General features: G+C 40.8%; 1 protein-coding gene across 1 annotated transcript in view; it reads right to left on the bottom strand.

Moving 5' to 3' along the window:
- Positions 1-16,071, bottom strand: part of skap1 (src kinase associated phosphoprotein 1) — a 32,273-nt gene that overhangs the window by 11,364 nt on the left and 4,838 nt on the right. The window contains exons 6-10 of the mRNA XM_074663979.1: positions 4,042-4,122; positions 3,877-3,960; positions 3,665-3,789; positions 3,157-3,220; positions 1,321-1,524 (exon numbers count right to left, since the gene is read on the bottom strand). Coding sequence (XP_074520080.1) covers positions 1,321-1,524; positions 3,157-3,220; positions 3,665-3,789; positions 3,877-3,960; positions 4,042-4,122 — 558 coding nt within the window. The remainder of the gene's footprint in view (positions 1-1,320; positions 1,525-3,156; positions 3,221-3,664; positions 3,790-3,876; positions 3,961-4,041; positions 4,123-16,071) is intronic.

Here is a 16,071-nt window from a genome sequence, read left to right as displayed (position 1 = left end):
CTTTCAAATATTTAATGAAATCAACTTCAGGAAAACAATCTCAGAGATGTGCAGCATCAAATGCATCATTTGTTGTAATATTGCCAGACTTTTGTAATGTAAATGCTCAAGATGTGAAAACATTATGTGGGTATTTCTCTGTGCACAGGGGCAACAAAATCAACACATACCAAAAGTTTTTGCAGTGGGCTTCTAACATTGTTGAGAGACATGATGAATCAACTAAAAGCATCGTCAGGAAAACCTAATTTTTGAAATTACTGATGTGGTAAGCTTCTTCAAATAGAGACAGTAGCAGATTTCCTCTTTTAATTGAAAAAAATCTTAAAACAGTACAACTTAAATGTTATCTAATCACTGCGTTGAAGCTGTAAGTGGGCAAAGAGAAGTGCAGGATGATTGATATGTGAAGGGGTGAGAAAGTGAACGAAAGAGCCCGTCATTCGATATGCCATCTGTGGTCAGGGTCTGTACCTCCTCCCAGATGGCTTTGAACGCCGGTGTGACAGACTGAAGACTGATCTCCCTCTCACCACTGATTTTGGCAAAGGTAATGTACTCAGTGAGTGAAACAGAATCTTGATGTATCTTATTTAATAGAAGGAGTGATGGACGATGGCCTGGAGAAGATCAGATCACCCCTTTTGTCCTTCTTGGGATCTTGTAGCCACGCTGACACATGGGGCTTGGACTCTCATGCACTGATTCCGAAGTCTCGATCAAACTCTAATTTCTATTAAAGGAGTGACATTAAGAGCTGCAGAACTATTTTAAGCCCTGAGTGATGCCGTTTTTTACTTCCTTTCAGCTAAATTGCTGTTGCTAGGCGATTTTAGCCAAAACTCTGCTTAGTGGATTGAATTGTAGGCTATTTGTTGCCTGGCAACATTAGCTAATTGGATGTTCTGTGACAGAGCATTCAGAAACAACGCGGCTCTCGCTGATTTCAACAACATAACTGTTTCTAAACGGATAGCGCTGTGAGAGACGGACGGAGAACAGAGGAAACTGATATTAAGTCAGAGTAGAGAGAATCTTCCTTTTCTGCCCCATGACTCTCTGCAGCTGCCACATCAGCCCTGACAAGCTTATTAGTGTTGCTTGATTTGAAATGAGTGATCAGTCTGGTAGCTGTGATGTTAGGGAGGCACCTGGCAACACAAATTTCAGAGCCAGGGGAGATTATCACTGATATTTCTTGTTGCAAACGTCCCCCAGGGCTCGAGTGTGTACGTGAGGCACAGCAACATGTCCATTTGTCTCACTGAGTATCATGAGTTTGTGTGTGTTAGTGTGTGTGTGTGCCTCACATCCGCATACCTGGCAGCACCTCGTAGATATCCTCATCCTCCTCATCTTCAACCTCCTCTTCCTCATGCCCTCCTCCCTGTTTGGCGCCGTGGTGCGGGGCCCGGACAGCTGTGGGCTGAGGCGGGGGAGGGCTGGTCACCCCCTCAATGTCATCATAGGTCTCCTCTTCCTCCTCCTCGTCATCATCGACAGGGATGAAGCTGGAGCTGAGATCTATGAAGGGGAAGGAGAGACAAAGTGATGGGCGGCGTTAGCGTCACAAAGACACACAAATGCATTAAAGGGTAAAGTAAGAGAAATGGTCAAAGACTTCACACGTGACTCATCCACGGAGCAGTGCAGGCTTTGATTCTGGCTGTAAATAACAATTATTTTAATTAACTATTAAAGTGTTTTTAATTTATTTTAAAGGAGTGATTCATTGTTGTGTTTGAAACAGTGAGAAAAACAAGTAATGCATTTAGCAGAGCCTTAGGTTTTGTTTTCCTGATGCTTCTTAAATCTCACCAACAATTCAAATTAAAAAAGTGACAAAAATCTCAAAAGGACACATTTTTTTAATCAGTGAGGCTTAATATTTTGAATTATTTGTTCATTCACTTAGTTATATGATCGTAAGAAAACTCTTTTTAGTTCTTTAAGGTAGTTTCTAATGATTAACATCTGAGAAAAGCAGCAAATTTTAACATCAAAGAAACAATGATCAAGAAGAGTTTATCTCTCATCAATAATGGTGTTACTATCAATCAATAAGTCGACTAATGCACATCCTTAACATCTTTCTTTTATATCTTCAGCTCAGATTGTCTTCAAATTCAAATATTAAGTTGTCTGATAAATTGCTGAGTTTCTGTAAAGCTAAAAACATGTAATTAAAGCTGCAAAGATCTGTCACCTTGCTAATTAGCTGATTATTAAAAAAATCAGCAACTTTTTGATCAGTGATTAATGTTTTTTGGAGAGAAATGTTCTTATTTTTCTGACATTTTGAACATTAAAAATAAATAAAGGGATCCAATAAATAATGTGCGATTATCTGCAACTGCAGCTCTTGATGTAATGGCTTCTTTCTAAAATTTTCCTTCCTCATTTACTCTTTTGCAACCTAAAAATAATCAAACAAACAAAAGAATAAAAATAATTTGTATCTCCCTCTTTGTGAAGAAGGACTCAAAAATATACAAATGTTTAAAGATGACCTACATGTCTCTGAACAGATTGTTTGGTAGTAAAACTGGGAGGCTGGGAGGAAGTAAGACAAACTGCAGAGTGTCTGTTACTTCCCGCAAATCAGTGGCCCAGGCCGAGCCCATTTTAGAGGAGACCAGGCAGGAGCGCTCGCTCAGATGGAGGAGCGGTCTCATTGCAGGCGACTGGCCGCTGAAACACAGGGTATCAGGTCCTCTGCCGTACAGCAGCGGCCAAGCAGAAATCAATGTCACTGGAGGATAACCAGAACAGCTACCAATCAATTTCCTGTAAGCTGGAATTTGGTAGGAGGGTCAGGGGAGGAGGGGGTTTCGGAGAGGGCTGCATGACGGTGCCCATGACACAGTGGGTGACATGTGGGATGAGGACAATCAAGACTTGTGTTTTTGGCTCTGAAGTTAGAGATGGATCAGGTGTTTTTCATCTGAGTCAGTGATGATTAAAGGCTGCCTTTTATTTCTGACCTTTCTGGCCCTCGAGCACACTAGTCCAGCCTAAATTTGTCTCACAAGGTGTCTATCCTTTGACCTTTCAAGACGCAAAAAAGAAACCCTCAGAAAATGAAATAGAAAAGCACAAAAAATCACTCTGCAAAAAATAAAAGGATACAGAGTAAAAACAGAAAAGCTTTCTTACCTCTAAGAACAAAATTGATTTGGTCCACCCATTCTCTGGCCTCCTGAGGACTGCTGGCAGTGAACTGGTGGAAAGAGTGGCAATAAACTTGCAATTATCATCACATCTAACGGTGCACAGACATTAAGTAATTTTTAATCTATGAGGCATAAAACAAACTCTCCTCCTCGCTGTCAAATAAGGAAGAAAACAGCAAATAAAAACTTCCTTTTTTGACAAGAGAAAAACCGAGTCAATCTGTCTCACGGATGTTTAATCAAGAAGTATAAAAACCTAATGACCAGGAAACAGTTTTTATGCCTCTCACATGTTAAGAAAATGATACTCAAAGACCAACAGATAAAACAAACATTAGATTAGAAGATGATAAACATATGCTGCTTTTGCAATCCCATATAGGACTACAACTAACGGTAATTCCAATTATAAATCACTGTGATGATTATCAGTTACAGCTGGTCTTTTACAGCCTTATGTGTAATCAGTGCAGGGTTGGGGTGAAACGGACCTGAAAAGCTCGCTGCCCCGGGGCAGAGAGCTCAAAACAGGAGTTCTTTTTGGAGTCTTTTCTCAGGTTTGTAACCATCTGCACGCTGTAGTCGTTGATATAAAATGAGCCTTTCTGCTGCTTATCTGAGGGGAGAGAGCACATTGGTAGGATGTTATCTGATCAAATATATGAACCTGTATCGTTTCACTGTGTTAGCGCTTCATACAGACCTTTATCACTCCCAAAGTAGTAAAATATTGAATTGTTCAGGACACACCATCTCTTCTGCCACTCTGAGCCGAAGAAGCTGTGATCTAAAGCAGGAAATGCAAAGTGGTCAATGAAAAGACAAATTACGAATGCACACATTTGGTTTGGTGTTTGTGCTGCCATACCTCTACGTTTCTTCTCCAAGTAGCCCTGCTTCAAAATGTTGCTGAGGTCCTGGACTGCAACGGGAGGGATGTCGCCAAAGTCTGGGAAGAGATGGAATAATGTGTCCTCAAAAAACAACAAATGCTTAAATTTAAAGCTTATGAAAACAGAAAGGCTGCAAATCATCACATTTGAGAGGCCAGTATATACTTTGCATTTTCCCTTATTATCAGTTGAAAGAACATTTTTAGAAATTGCTTCTACCAATAAAACGGTCAACCGATTGTTTAGGCTCTTATTTATGTTAATGTGCACCAACTTAATTTCAAAGGCAATACACACACACACAAACACACACGGTGAATACACAGTCTCCATTCCTGTGGGTCAAATACATCCCTGCAAGGCTGTAGAGAAACTGAGGATCAATACATTTACAGTGCTGCTGAGCACTGCAGTCCATTCATCAGCTAACACTGCACTTTTAATGGGAGTAACCGTCCTGTGGAAATTCAAACAACTCCCTTCAATTTGCAAAGTTATAACTTAGAGATGAGAGGTCAATGGCACAGCTTAAGAGGCTCGAGTTAATTAGTTCAGTGAACACACAAAGCAACTCACTGAGCTCACTGGGCTGGGGAGATTTTTAGAGGAACACTAACAAGTTTTCCTCTGTAACATAAACATGGAGGTTCTGTTTGGTGTTTGATGTCAGTGATATAATTTTTTACAGTTAACTAAATAGAAAAATACATTGCATGCTGTTGCTCAGATGGATTTACTGGCCCTCCCCAACACGTCAAACCAAGTTATTTTGCAACCCAGAGAGGAACATGTAACCTCACCCCAAATCAACCTCAACCTCAACTTCTGCCCTCTGCTTCCTCATGAGGACCTGACTTTTCAAGGTGTCAAAAACAAAGCCTGACTTCCTCTGGATCCATTAGTCAACAGGCATTAGCAAAGGGGGAGCAGGAACCGCCTTGTTAGTCTGAAACACAGAAACAATTTAAAGGCCATTTACACTAGTCAGTGTGACACCCCATTCAGTCCAGTGGTGACGAGGGGGATGCCTGGAGTACATCCCCTTCAGAGAGGAACTGCTGGGAAAAACCAAACATGTCATCTCACAAATGGTTTAAACAAATAGCCTGCTAAGAAATGAGACAAACAGGGATCTCTTTCTGATTTGTAAAGATCTAAAAAAGGCTTCATCTCAAAGTACGTGATGCCTTCTCTCTCTGGTGGTTGTTGTTTTGAGTCTGAGCTCTGCATCTGAATAACTCTGATCGAGAAAATAATGAAGGGGATATTGGATTTTTGCTTGGCTAACCATCCAGAGACTTAAGTTTACACCAGCCCAGCCTGTGATCCAATAACCCTGCACCACTTCAGCTCGTGGTCCTGACGGATGAACGGGTCATTGGAGAGCAGAGCCCCAGACACCTCAGCGCACTAACACACTCACATATCATCAGCCTGCCTTTGTGGATGGACTGACCGGTGACACTATAAATACACAGGTGCTAAGGACTGTTTTGTCAAAGAGAACCTGATTCAGTACATCATAACAAACAGTGATCATTATGCTCCTCCACCTCATCCATCCGCCACCAGTCCGACCATTTTTTTTTTATTCCCGGGCCTGCTTCCCTGTAGCGGCCCACTTCTAATCCCCTCATCCGTCTGTTCACCTCGCTCTTCATTTATCTCTAAAGGTCGAGCCCGGCTAATAGATGAGGAGGTGCAGAATCAACACAGGATCACTCTGATCTGCTTGAGTCAATAAACATTACACATTCATGCGTGCTTAACACCGCGATGCCCGCCGACCTGACCTCACTTCAACAACCAAACACAGACTTCATGTGCACAATATTTTCTTCCACGGGGTAGCAGCACAACCTAAAAGCATCATGCTGCTTTATCCCACTCTTCACAAAAGCAGAATCCGATTGGTCCTGCACTAACGAATGCCTCCTTTAATGAAAATTACACACTAACACCTCTTTGGGACCCATGCAATTTTAAGAGGATATTGAGAGGTAATGTTATTTGAAAATAAGCAATTTAGTGAGTTAAAATACCCTAACAACCATCATGGTGTTTGAGCTTTGAGTTTGACTACAGGCACAGAGAGACACATTAATGCATCTAATTAAGCCCTCATCAAAATCGCAGACAGACGGCGCTCTTTCATAAAAATCATAAATTGCGTTATCAATTATTCAGGGCAATGCCTTGACTTCATTTTCATCCCTTTTGCGTTTTAATTAGCACCATCCACAGCTTTGGTATTGACATTAATTTGATGGCAATTTATTGATATTTCAGCATAACCTATTTAGCTGAGTGCAATTACCAACAAAGAGAAGCAGACAGATGTGATGCTGGAGCCGCTTTTGTAAATCAAGGTGAGGAGTTGCGAGGCGCCGTTAACTGAATCTAACTGCTCTCAGTGGTCATCACAGAGGAAAGATGCGAGTCATGCTCATCTCCAAATGGACGAAGATAATCAATAGAAATCAGGCAGGGATATGTGGTTAATTGATCCTGATGTATGAATGTTTCCATAGGCAGGCTGACCTGTACGCTGATAAGTGCTCCGTTCTGTTGCCTTCATGAACTTGTTTGAAACTCAAAGGGGGGGACACACAACAATGCATCTGAGCTGCCAGCGGTCTGCCACAGCCGCACTCTCTCATTTGGTTATTCACACTCTCCCAGCATGGTGTTATGAGCTCAGCAGTTGATCCCGCAAGAAAAGGCTGATTTATGTTAGCATGACCAGAGGGAGTTAATGTATTCTCTCATTAAAATCCACTTTACTTAGGCTGAAAGTCAATCAAAGCCTGGATAGAGAGTGAATCAAAATGAAGGGAAATGGTTGGGTGGGAGGGCTAATACGTTACATTAGATCTAACGGTGGTCATAATGCAACAAAGATGATACGAAAACACAGAAATGTTCCAAAGAAGACGCTGATGGGGCGACAGAAGATGGAGATGCTGACGGAAAGTGAGCGGTTGCTTTAGCAGATGTTCTACGAGACAGAGGACAACGTCAATCACTGGGTTCAGTGTCAGCAGGACAACGTGTACTACAACAGACATGCAGTACTGTTGTTCCTCCTGGACACTGAGACACCCTAAACACTGGGTACACTGAGAAAAAATTTCAAAAAGAGACCTTAAAAGATTAATATGCAAGGAAAAATATTTTCTCTTTGATTTTTTTCTTGTTTCATCTCTTATTTTCTTAAATTTCAAATTTTTACAAAACAAATCTAAACTCAAATACTGAGGAAGCAGATTTTGAATATTGCATTACACTGCATGTGTGTTAATTCTTAATAGTTTAATAAGTTAAAATTGTAAATATTTAAATCCTGCTGTCTATCATTTGCTTCCTGTGCCAACTCTTTTCTTTTTTTCTGTTTTGTTTTTAATAAAAATGTGTGTCCTAACAGTATTTGCCTAGAAATTTCAACTTCATTGAATCTTCTTTTATATTTATTCAGTACATAAGTAGTTGGAGAAATGTTTGGTTAATCTCTTGTGATTGTCACACACAGGGCTGCAATTGCAGTTTAATTTCATCATCACTAACATGTTAGTTTATTCAGTTTCTATGGTGAGAAAAAGGAAAAAAATGGTTCATTACTAACTCTTTAGACTTGAAATATATATTCTATTTTGCTGTTATAGACTCTTCATCAAGTTTAAGTCAAGCACTCATATTCCTAATCGTGTAGGCTTTTAACTTTAGCTTTACAACTCAAGTGTTGGAGGCCGGTATCTTGTCATTGCCTCCTTGCTCGCTGCCAAAAAAGCTCCTAACGCTGTTCTTTCTTTTCTTTCTACACGTGACAACATACAAAGAGAAATCGACAGGTCCGGCAGTTTGTTTCTTTCCCTCTACTTTCAGGATCCTTTGCCTCCTAGTCATTTTTTCCCCCCGGCTTGCTGCCCGAGGCTGGTGCAGTGTTCCTGAGAAGAAAAAAGAAAAAAACTAGATGTTTTATCTTCAGAAAAAGTCTCTGAAGCTCATGAAAAACTGCAGACAGCCAGCAGGATGCAGCAGTCTGGTTTTGTAGTCTTCTAAAAATTGAGATAAAGGAAAAAAACAGAAAAGAGCAATGATGAAAGCCATGTTTGAGACCGGTTTGAGCTTGGGAGAAAGAGGACGGGGTATTTTTTTGTTCCCTCAGCGGTGCTGCACTAATTTGAGGCAGACTGTTAAATCCCAAAAAAGGCAGGATGTAAATTTTCCCCGAACTCATGTTAATATAAGAAAAATATATATATAGGAGTTGGACAATTATCTGCTTGTAAAATACAAAAAGGAAAACATTTTTTCTAATGATCATCTGCATGTGGAGATTTTTTTGACCCGGTAATCACAGGACAAGGTCTCTGAAAAAAAAAATCCACAAATTCTTACTTATCAGAGGCTGAACCTGGTGTGGTTTTACTGGATTTTTACCTTCAAAGTCTTTTAAAAAATATAAAAGCTCTAGTATTCAATTCAAAATGTTTTTATCTGTTAGGCACAGAGGAGCCGGTGATCATGCAACGCAATGATCCCCTTACGTGCAAACTTTTATTACACTTGTTACAGGGTGTGTGCTCCCTCATTGATAAATAAATACATAAAGCAACCAAAGAGCTGTAAAATCCTCTTTTTTTATCCAGAGGCAAAGAAAAAACTACAAAACTCTGCCAGCATAATCTACAGGGGAATGCACCGGTTTGCACCAGCCACTTCATGAGATGAACGGCAGTATTTAGGAGTGAATAGAAGAGGTGACCGCCCTCACAGCACAGGTAGAAATCAAAATCAGAGTCCTCATATGTTTTCTTTCTCTTTTGCTCAGTCCTTGAGCATGAGGGCTCTCGCAGCGCCTTTCGATGCAAGAGGTATTGCATTGAATGCAGCATCAGGGGGCAGGACCTGACCCCCGTGTGAACTCTGCTGATGAGGTGAAACAGAAGGCAGAGAGAGGCTCCCCGGCCCTGAGGGGGCTGCAAGGGAGGAATGCTGCTGACTCTACAGACGAAGCGAGCGAGACCGCAATCCTCTTCGATACTGTCCTTGATTAGGAAAAAGGATTCACTCGGTGCACCTTCACCCACCCTGCGCTCAATCTGCACATGGGCCAAGCTAAATTGATACATTTTTCCTCATTACAGAGGAAGGCCTCTGCTGCGCGTCCCTCCAGCGAGGCGGCCGTCAAAAGGGAGGAGAGAGACTGAGAGGCACTGAGGTTAAGGGCAGAATGTCTTCCCTGCCCTCCCATCCTCCCCCTGATTTGATTAGGACTTCAGTCATCGATACATAAACCGTGTTTAGGAGCTCCTAATGCATGTGTTTGAACCTAAGAAAACATGCAGTGCATTATATCAGCCTGGATGATGCCTGTACTGCTGGCTAATAACACTTAATGGGGCCGGAAATTAATGTAACATTGATTAAGGATTTATTATTTTATTATTGATGTCAATCAGTTTGGACAAGGAATCTCAGAGTTGAGATAAAAACTTTTCAACCAAGAAGAAAAAAACTTTTATGCCCTCAGAGATGATCAGGGAAATATTTGATGCAACACTTTTATTTTCCCTTACGTGCTCAGAGTAGAGATTTCTGCTGAAACTCAGTCTGTTAAATTTGACGCTCTTAGAAAAAAAAAAAAAGATTCTTCTGTGCCTCTTTGAAGAATAGATGTGGAGTCGTTCTTGGCTCTTTTTTGCTCTATTTCTACGCTCAAACATCTCAGGCCGGCCACTGTAAAGACACTAAGGGGCTAAATTTACTATGTGACATCGGCTTCCCCCTGGGCAGCCATAAGCAGCGTATACAGCGACCCTGAATTTCCCTTTTCTAGATTTACTACCACTATTCAAATGCTTAACTGCAGATACAATGATCCTCTAATCGCTGGGGATGGTTTTCAGCTGCTTCACTGACACAGACAGGGAAAAAAAGGAGTAGGAATATAAATACCAACAATGGAGGAGTTCGGGCCCACAGGAGAGCCTGTGTATCTGTGATAAAAGCGGATAAAAGAGAGTCAACGACAGAGCCTGGAGGGAGAAACACTCAAAGAAAATCAACACTATCGCCCTCTGAATGTACAGTTATTGCAACTTTAGGATGCCTCCGTTATCTCCACTAAAAGGCTTTAAATGCAATTTCTGAAGAAAAGTAAATAAATATGTTTGTGAGGAGCATGATATTGCACTGTGCTTTCTTAGCAATATCTCAGATCTATTACATTTTTATATAATTGCTTTTATTTTATAGCCAATGCTATTACACATTAAAGCAATAAACAAAATAAACCGACACATGATGTGATCATTCTTTGACTCGTACCATAAATCAGGTGTAACACTGGGGGCAACAGGTGTTCCAGGGCATGTTATTGCTTTATTAGAAATAAGGACAAAATCCTTTTTTAAAAATTAAGTGAATTCTTTATCCTGAAACAGGTGGTTTTACTTGAAAGCATTTTTTTTTTGCAATTAAAAAAATACTTTTTCTAATTTTTCCCAAATAAAAAATCAAAATGTGACTTTTATAAAATTTATATGGTTTCAACAACTCATAAAAAATGCTTGTTATGATCTTTTTATCCCAAAAGATACCACTGTGCTTTGGATTTGTAGATTTTTAAATAATTTTCTGAGATCTATAAATTAATTTAAATGCAGATTCATTGCAGATCTCAATTTTATCTTTTATAAATTGGTGCATAATAACTCAATTTGATGTCTATGAAACATAAAGCACACAACATTAATCTTGTTTTCTTTCTTCATTTTTTTTCTAGTCATTGGACATAAAGATTTTGAAATGGCAGCAATAATAAAGCATGCTAGTATCATCTGATGGAGAACTTCTTCATCAAACATAAAGCGACGCCTTTTTTGTTTTGGCTTCATAATAAAAAAAATAAAGCAAGTATGGATCCAGTGATTTTCTCTTTTTTAATCTTTTTTCCTGCATTTTTAAAACTAAATTTCCCCATATCAATTTTCCTTCTTTGTTCAAAAATAAATAACCGAACAAGCCAGAAAAGAAGAACAGAATTTGCATTTCGTCATTCAGAGGAAAACTGTAAATCAGCCGCGGTGACAGTAACTGCCGCTGAAGTCATTTCAGACCGATATTATGAAAATGTAAAAATGATCCCATAAAAAAATTCAAAGCAATAAAAAAACAGCGAGTGTGATCATGGTTTAATTTTGCACTTTTTCTAATTGTTTCCACGCAGCTGATATTTAAGCACTGAATAGCACGTCCTAAGTTGAAAATCAATAATTTCACCATGTTTATTCAAGTCTAGTATTTAATAAAAGGTCGTCACTTTAACTGTGATGAGCCGTGATAAAGATTTAATTTTCTAAATGCATCAGTTTTTATTAAACACAGCTTCACTGGAAGATATTTTCCCAGCTGACCAGTTTCTGATTCTGCTTCTCTGAGATCCACTCTCTTAAAACATGAGACATGTTTAATCAATGCAGAGAGGAAATCTATTGGAGGTAAGGATTCCTACAGCAGCACATAACCCCACCGTGCACACACACACGGTGCAGCAGACTTCTCCCTGCCGTGCAGAGACCCCGGTGTAAAAAGAGATGCATCCCCAACATCCTGGAATAACTCCACAAGGGCATGTTAATGACCTTAAAGTGCTGCATTAAAGCAACAATTAAACAGAGGGATCCCAGAGGCATTGGGAGCAGCCATGTCACTGTCTGTGTACAGGCCAACACATCTCTCCCATCTCCATTTATTTCCCTAAGAAATCAGCGGGGCCACCTGGGCTTGGCATTGAAACTTCATTCATCTCCAGAAATGGATTCCAGTGGAGGGCAAAATCAAATTCTCATTTGCAAGGCAGGGGGAGAAAGAGAGGGAGTGAAAGCAGGAGGTACCTGGGAACGCTAACCTCTGAGTGAACCCGCCGCATCTGATAGTTTTGCTATTTGTCTGTGACATTGACAGCTCTGGGGGAGATTAGGAGCCACCCTGCCCCAGCTTCCCACTTTGCATTCTGCCTATGTGCCTCTTTACAGATGGACTGCTGCACATTTACCTTCTCCTGTTTTCCCTGGGTTTCAACACGGCGCCACACCAGAGGCAACGGAGGGGTGTAATTATATGCAGTGCAACAATAAAACAAAGCAAATGAGCGGAGAGCTGCATCACAGGGCTTACAAACCAGGAGGATGCAAAAAAACACAACGCGGTGTGGCTTTTGGTGGGGGTGAAGCCGGAGATGAGAGTGATGGATGCCCTTCGGTTAAATACGTCCAAATCCCCCCTTCAAGCCGCTCTCTTCTTGCCAGGCTGTGTGAGTGAGTGTGTGAGGGAGAGTGTACAAGATTAATAGTGTAAACAGCAAGGGAGAGAGGGAGAGAAAGGCAGCAGGCAAGAAGAGAGAGGGAGAGAAAGAGGGAGAGGGATGGAGGAAGAGAGGGAGAGAAAAGACTATCAGCATCTGCAGCAGCACAGTAGCCCAAGGGGAATAGAGTGAACTTTTGAACCCTGGTGGCAAGCAGTCGCAGCGATGCACAGAGCCTGCTCTTGCCTCGTAATGTGTGTGTGTGTGAGAGTGTGTGTGTTTCTAGAAAAGCACACTAAGAGAGGGGAGGAGAAGAGAGTGCAGGAGAATGAGGAAGCAAAGAGGTCATTAACATATCCCTCGCTTCCTTGCAAACTAGCAGCCGCAATCCAAATGTCATGAAATCCATACAGCGATGAAAGCAGAGAGAAATGAATTTCCAGGTAGACATCCTGACACGGAGATACTGTAGATAGCTATCGCAAAGTCCAAAGAAAGTTTGTGACGAATGACTGTGGCAGGCAGGGCAATCATTCACACAACCCTGGACTGAGTGCAGACAGGTCACAGGTTGGCCAAGCACGAGGTCAGAGGTCAAAAGTTCAGTATGCAGGCAGACATCACCACCACAGGCCGACAAACCTGCCAAGAGGTCATCACTGCTCACTCCAAATATTATCCAGGTGCTGCTTGTAGGCGAGACAAGCTTTGATAAAGTGGCTTCACTGAACTTATGCTGCAGTTTTTTAAGATGTCTCTGTTCTTTTAATTTAATTTTTCCCCCTGTGAAGCATCCACAGACTCCCTCTCGCTCCACGACTTAATTTGACTTCAAACACACACAAGGGCCAGTTGGCTCTTTAAATATTGCTGATTAACCCCCTAATGAAGCATAAATCCGTCAGCTGGCATCGTTTTTCCCAATTTCACCAGCCAAGACACCCGGGCACACTACCCCAGAAGCACTTCACTTTATATAGCTTTTTCAAGCTTCAGCCAAAATGACGAAATTTAAGATTTAATATTCTATTTTCCAGCAGCGTGTAATAATGTTATACTGTGCATTGGGTCCTGTTATTCAAATGAGAAACAGGCAACGGCGAGACATAACTTAAATTGGTTATCCCACTGCATTCTATTGAAAGTAATTGGTTGAGGAAATTGGACCGGCACAGTAATCACCGACGTGAGCCCTGTGTTTTAAAATAGGTCTACACAACAGAACATACGGGGAAGACAAAATTACCAAACATTTTTATGCCTCAGCTTCTCTACCGTACACAAACGCAGCTTATTGCTGTCTCATGTGACGGTAAATTAAGGATATTTGTATGCAAAACACATTTAAGGCACAATAATCTAACAAAAGGTTTTCAAGTTGGTTTAATGAATCACAAGTTTTTCTAAATGATTAATCAGATAGAGTTATATTTGAGAGCAAAAGTTTAAAAGCTTCTTGAATATTTTATGTTCTTTGCCACAGTTTATGACAGTAAACTGAATATTTCTCAGCTGTGGAGAAAACTAAAAATTGAAAGGCTTCATCGGTAGCTCTGGGGTACAATTTTCAAGACCTTCATCTAACAAACCAAACATCTGATTATTGTATCGGGGATATAATCGACAGACAGAAAATGTCCATGAGTTGAAGCCCCAAAATGACAGTAAGAAGCAATATTTTTCAGTGGAACTGCTCTTTTAATCTACTAGAAAACCTATTACTACGCAGTGAAAATAGTACACAACATAATTAAATTAATATAGCTTCCATTGCTTTGCTTCTATATATTAATTTATTTGATTCCCAATAACAATTCATTTAATTTTCCATGTGTCTAAAATGGTTTTATAAAATATGCCAGGGTATAACCTATCAATTTTAATAGATTAGGACTCACTTTGTAATTTAAAACAATAATTTAAAAAAAACTAACAGACACAAATGAGGAGTAAATAGAAACTGATGTGAGCTTCATTCTTACGCTTCACACCTGGGCAAATGCAGACTATATGGCACATCATAAAAGAAACATTACTATCACAAAGAGGAAGAGGAGTCGTATCGAAAGCGCCATCTTTCCTGCAGCCTCCTGAAACAAAGCTCTCTTCCTGCAGTGCTCTGTCATCGCTGCAGCTTCCCAGCAAACATCCCCGAGTGCCCAGCGGCGCTCCCCAATCAAAGGAAAACAAACAGGCCATTTCAACTTCGTAAACTTGACCTGCAAACAGCATGACAGGGCTAAAAGCCCCACATCTCCAGCTGTCTCCTGGGGTCTGCTGGTGTGTGTGTGTTTAAGTGTGTATGTGTGTGTGTAAAAGAGATTTTATTTGCCAGAGGGAAAATCTGGGTGCATTTATTTGTTGATGTATGCAAAATGAACTGGAATGGTTAGAGATTGTGTGATGGAGGGAGTGAAACAAAAATCCTAAAAATGTGTGTGAGCCTCAAATAGCACAGGAGAGTGAGAGGGAGAAAGAGAGGTGGAGGGTGCTGAAGGGGGCAGACGAGGCTGGGGTGAGGCTGCAGGCGCGGTCAGGTCACCGGTGCGGTCGGCGGGTGAAACTCAGTTCACATTACCATGCAGACACCCGGGCTAACAATGGAGGCTCCATCTGTTCCTGTCAGCCATTACAAATCTGGTGTCACCCAGTCCGCTGAAGACAACAGGCCACCGCATCTAATCAAACGGCACAGGCTCCTCCTGCGTGTAAAAGCAGCCATCGACTTCACACTCACTCACTCTCTGGTTAGGGAACAGCAAAGGCAGGCAGTCGATTACCACGGATAATACATCCTCCGAGTCACAAAGTCCCTTTGTGTACAGTAGGCTCAAATAAAATGATACAATTAAACTCAAGGAGAAAACTCAATTTTCTACCTTCTCCTTACAGCCAAACATGACTCCGTAATTCACTAAATTATTCTCATTTCTACAACAAAGGTATTGTGCAGATTATTAAATTAAAGGAGAAAAAGAAAATTTAAATCAACCCAAATCGTCATCCATTGAGGATTGTTCCTCCAAAATTGTCACTGATTTCATTAAGTGGTAGCGCCATTATTCCACACAAACACTCCCTCTTCCATTGAAACAGACCGCCCAGCAGAAAAGTGTAAGCCATTTCAACTGGCGGTGAACAGAGAATGAACTATGAACTCCATATGCCCTCTCAGCGAGGACACAGGCCATTCACTGCGCTAACATGGTCGCAGTCGCCCGGTGATAAAAAACGACACACGGCTGTGAGATGGGAATTTTTCTTACAGAAACAAAATGTTATGATTATTGATCCAGCGAAAAAATGTGTGTTTTCTCAGTGTTTTATTCTCAATATTCAAAGCGAAATGCAAATGAATGAAAAGAGTGTGCGCTCTGTAATTGGCTATTTCCCACATTTAACATATAAAATAAAGCAACACAATATAAAAGCTTTAACAATTATCCCATTCAGTAACAGACGGCTTTGTTTGTAACTGAGCGTCTAACCACAGTTACCCACAGGGAAAATTTTTAAAGCATTTTATGGTTTGATTTTGCTACTTTACAAGAGAAAACCCTTCTTTGTTTACTCTGAAATGAACAGTTTTGAAAAAAGAATTATGATTGTCTTGTGGTGTATCTTCTCCACCATCTGCCATCATTTGATCCCTCCCTTTTTTAAGTAAAGCGACAGTTTCTCTTCTCTGGTCAGAGGA

Source organism: Halichoeres trimaculatus, unplaced genomic scaffold (genome assembly GCF_033239565.1).
Source record: "Halichoeres trimaculatus isolate MK-OKI-2021-1 unplaced genomic scaffold, fHalTri1.1 fHalTri1_scaffold_23, whole genome shotgun sequence".
Classification (NCBI taxonomy): Eukaryota; Metazoa; Chordata; class Actinopteri; order Labriformes; family Labridae; genus Halichoeres; species Halichoeres trimaculatus.
The sequence above is the reverse complement of the archived record's forward strand: the minus strand, read 5'-3'. Positions and strand labels throughout refer to the sequence as shown.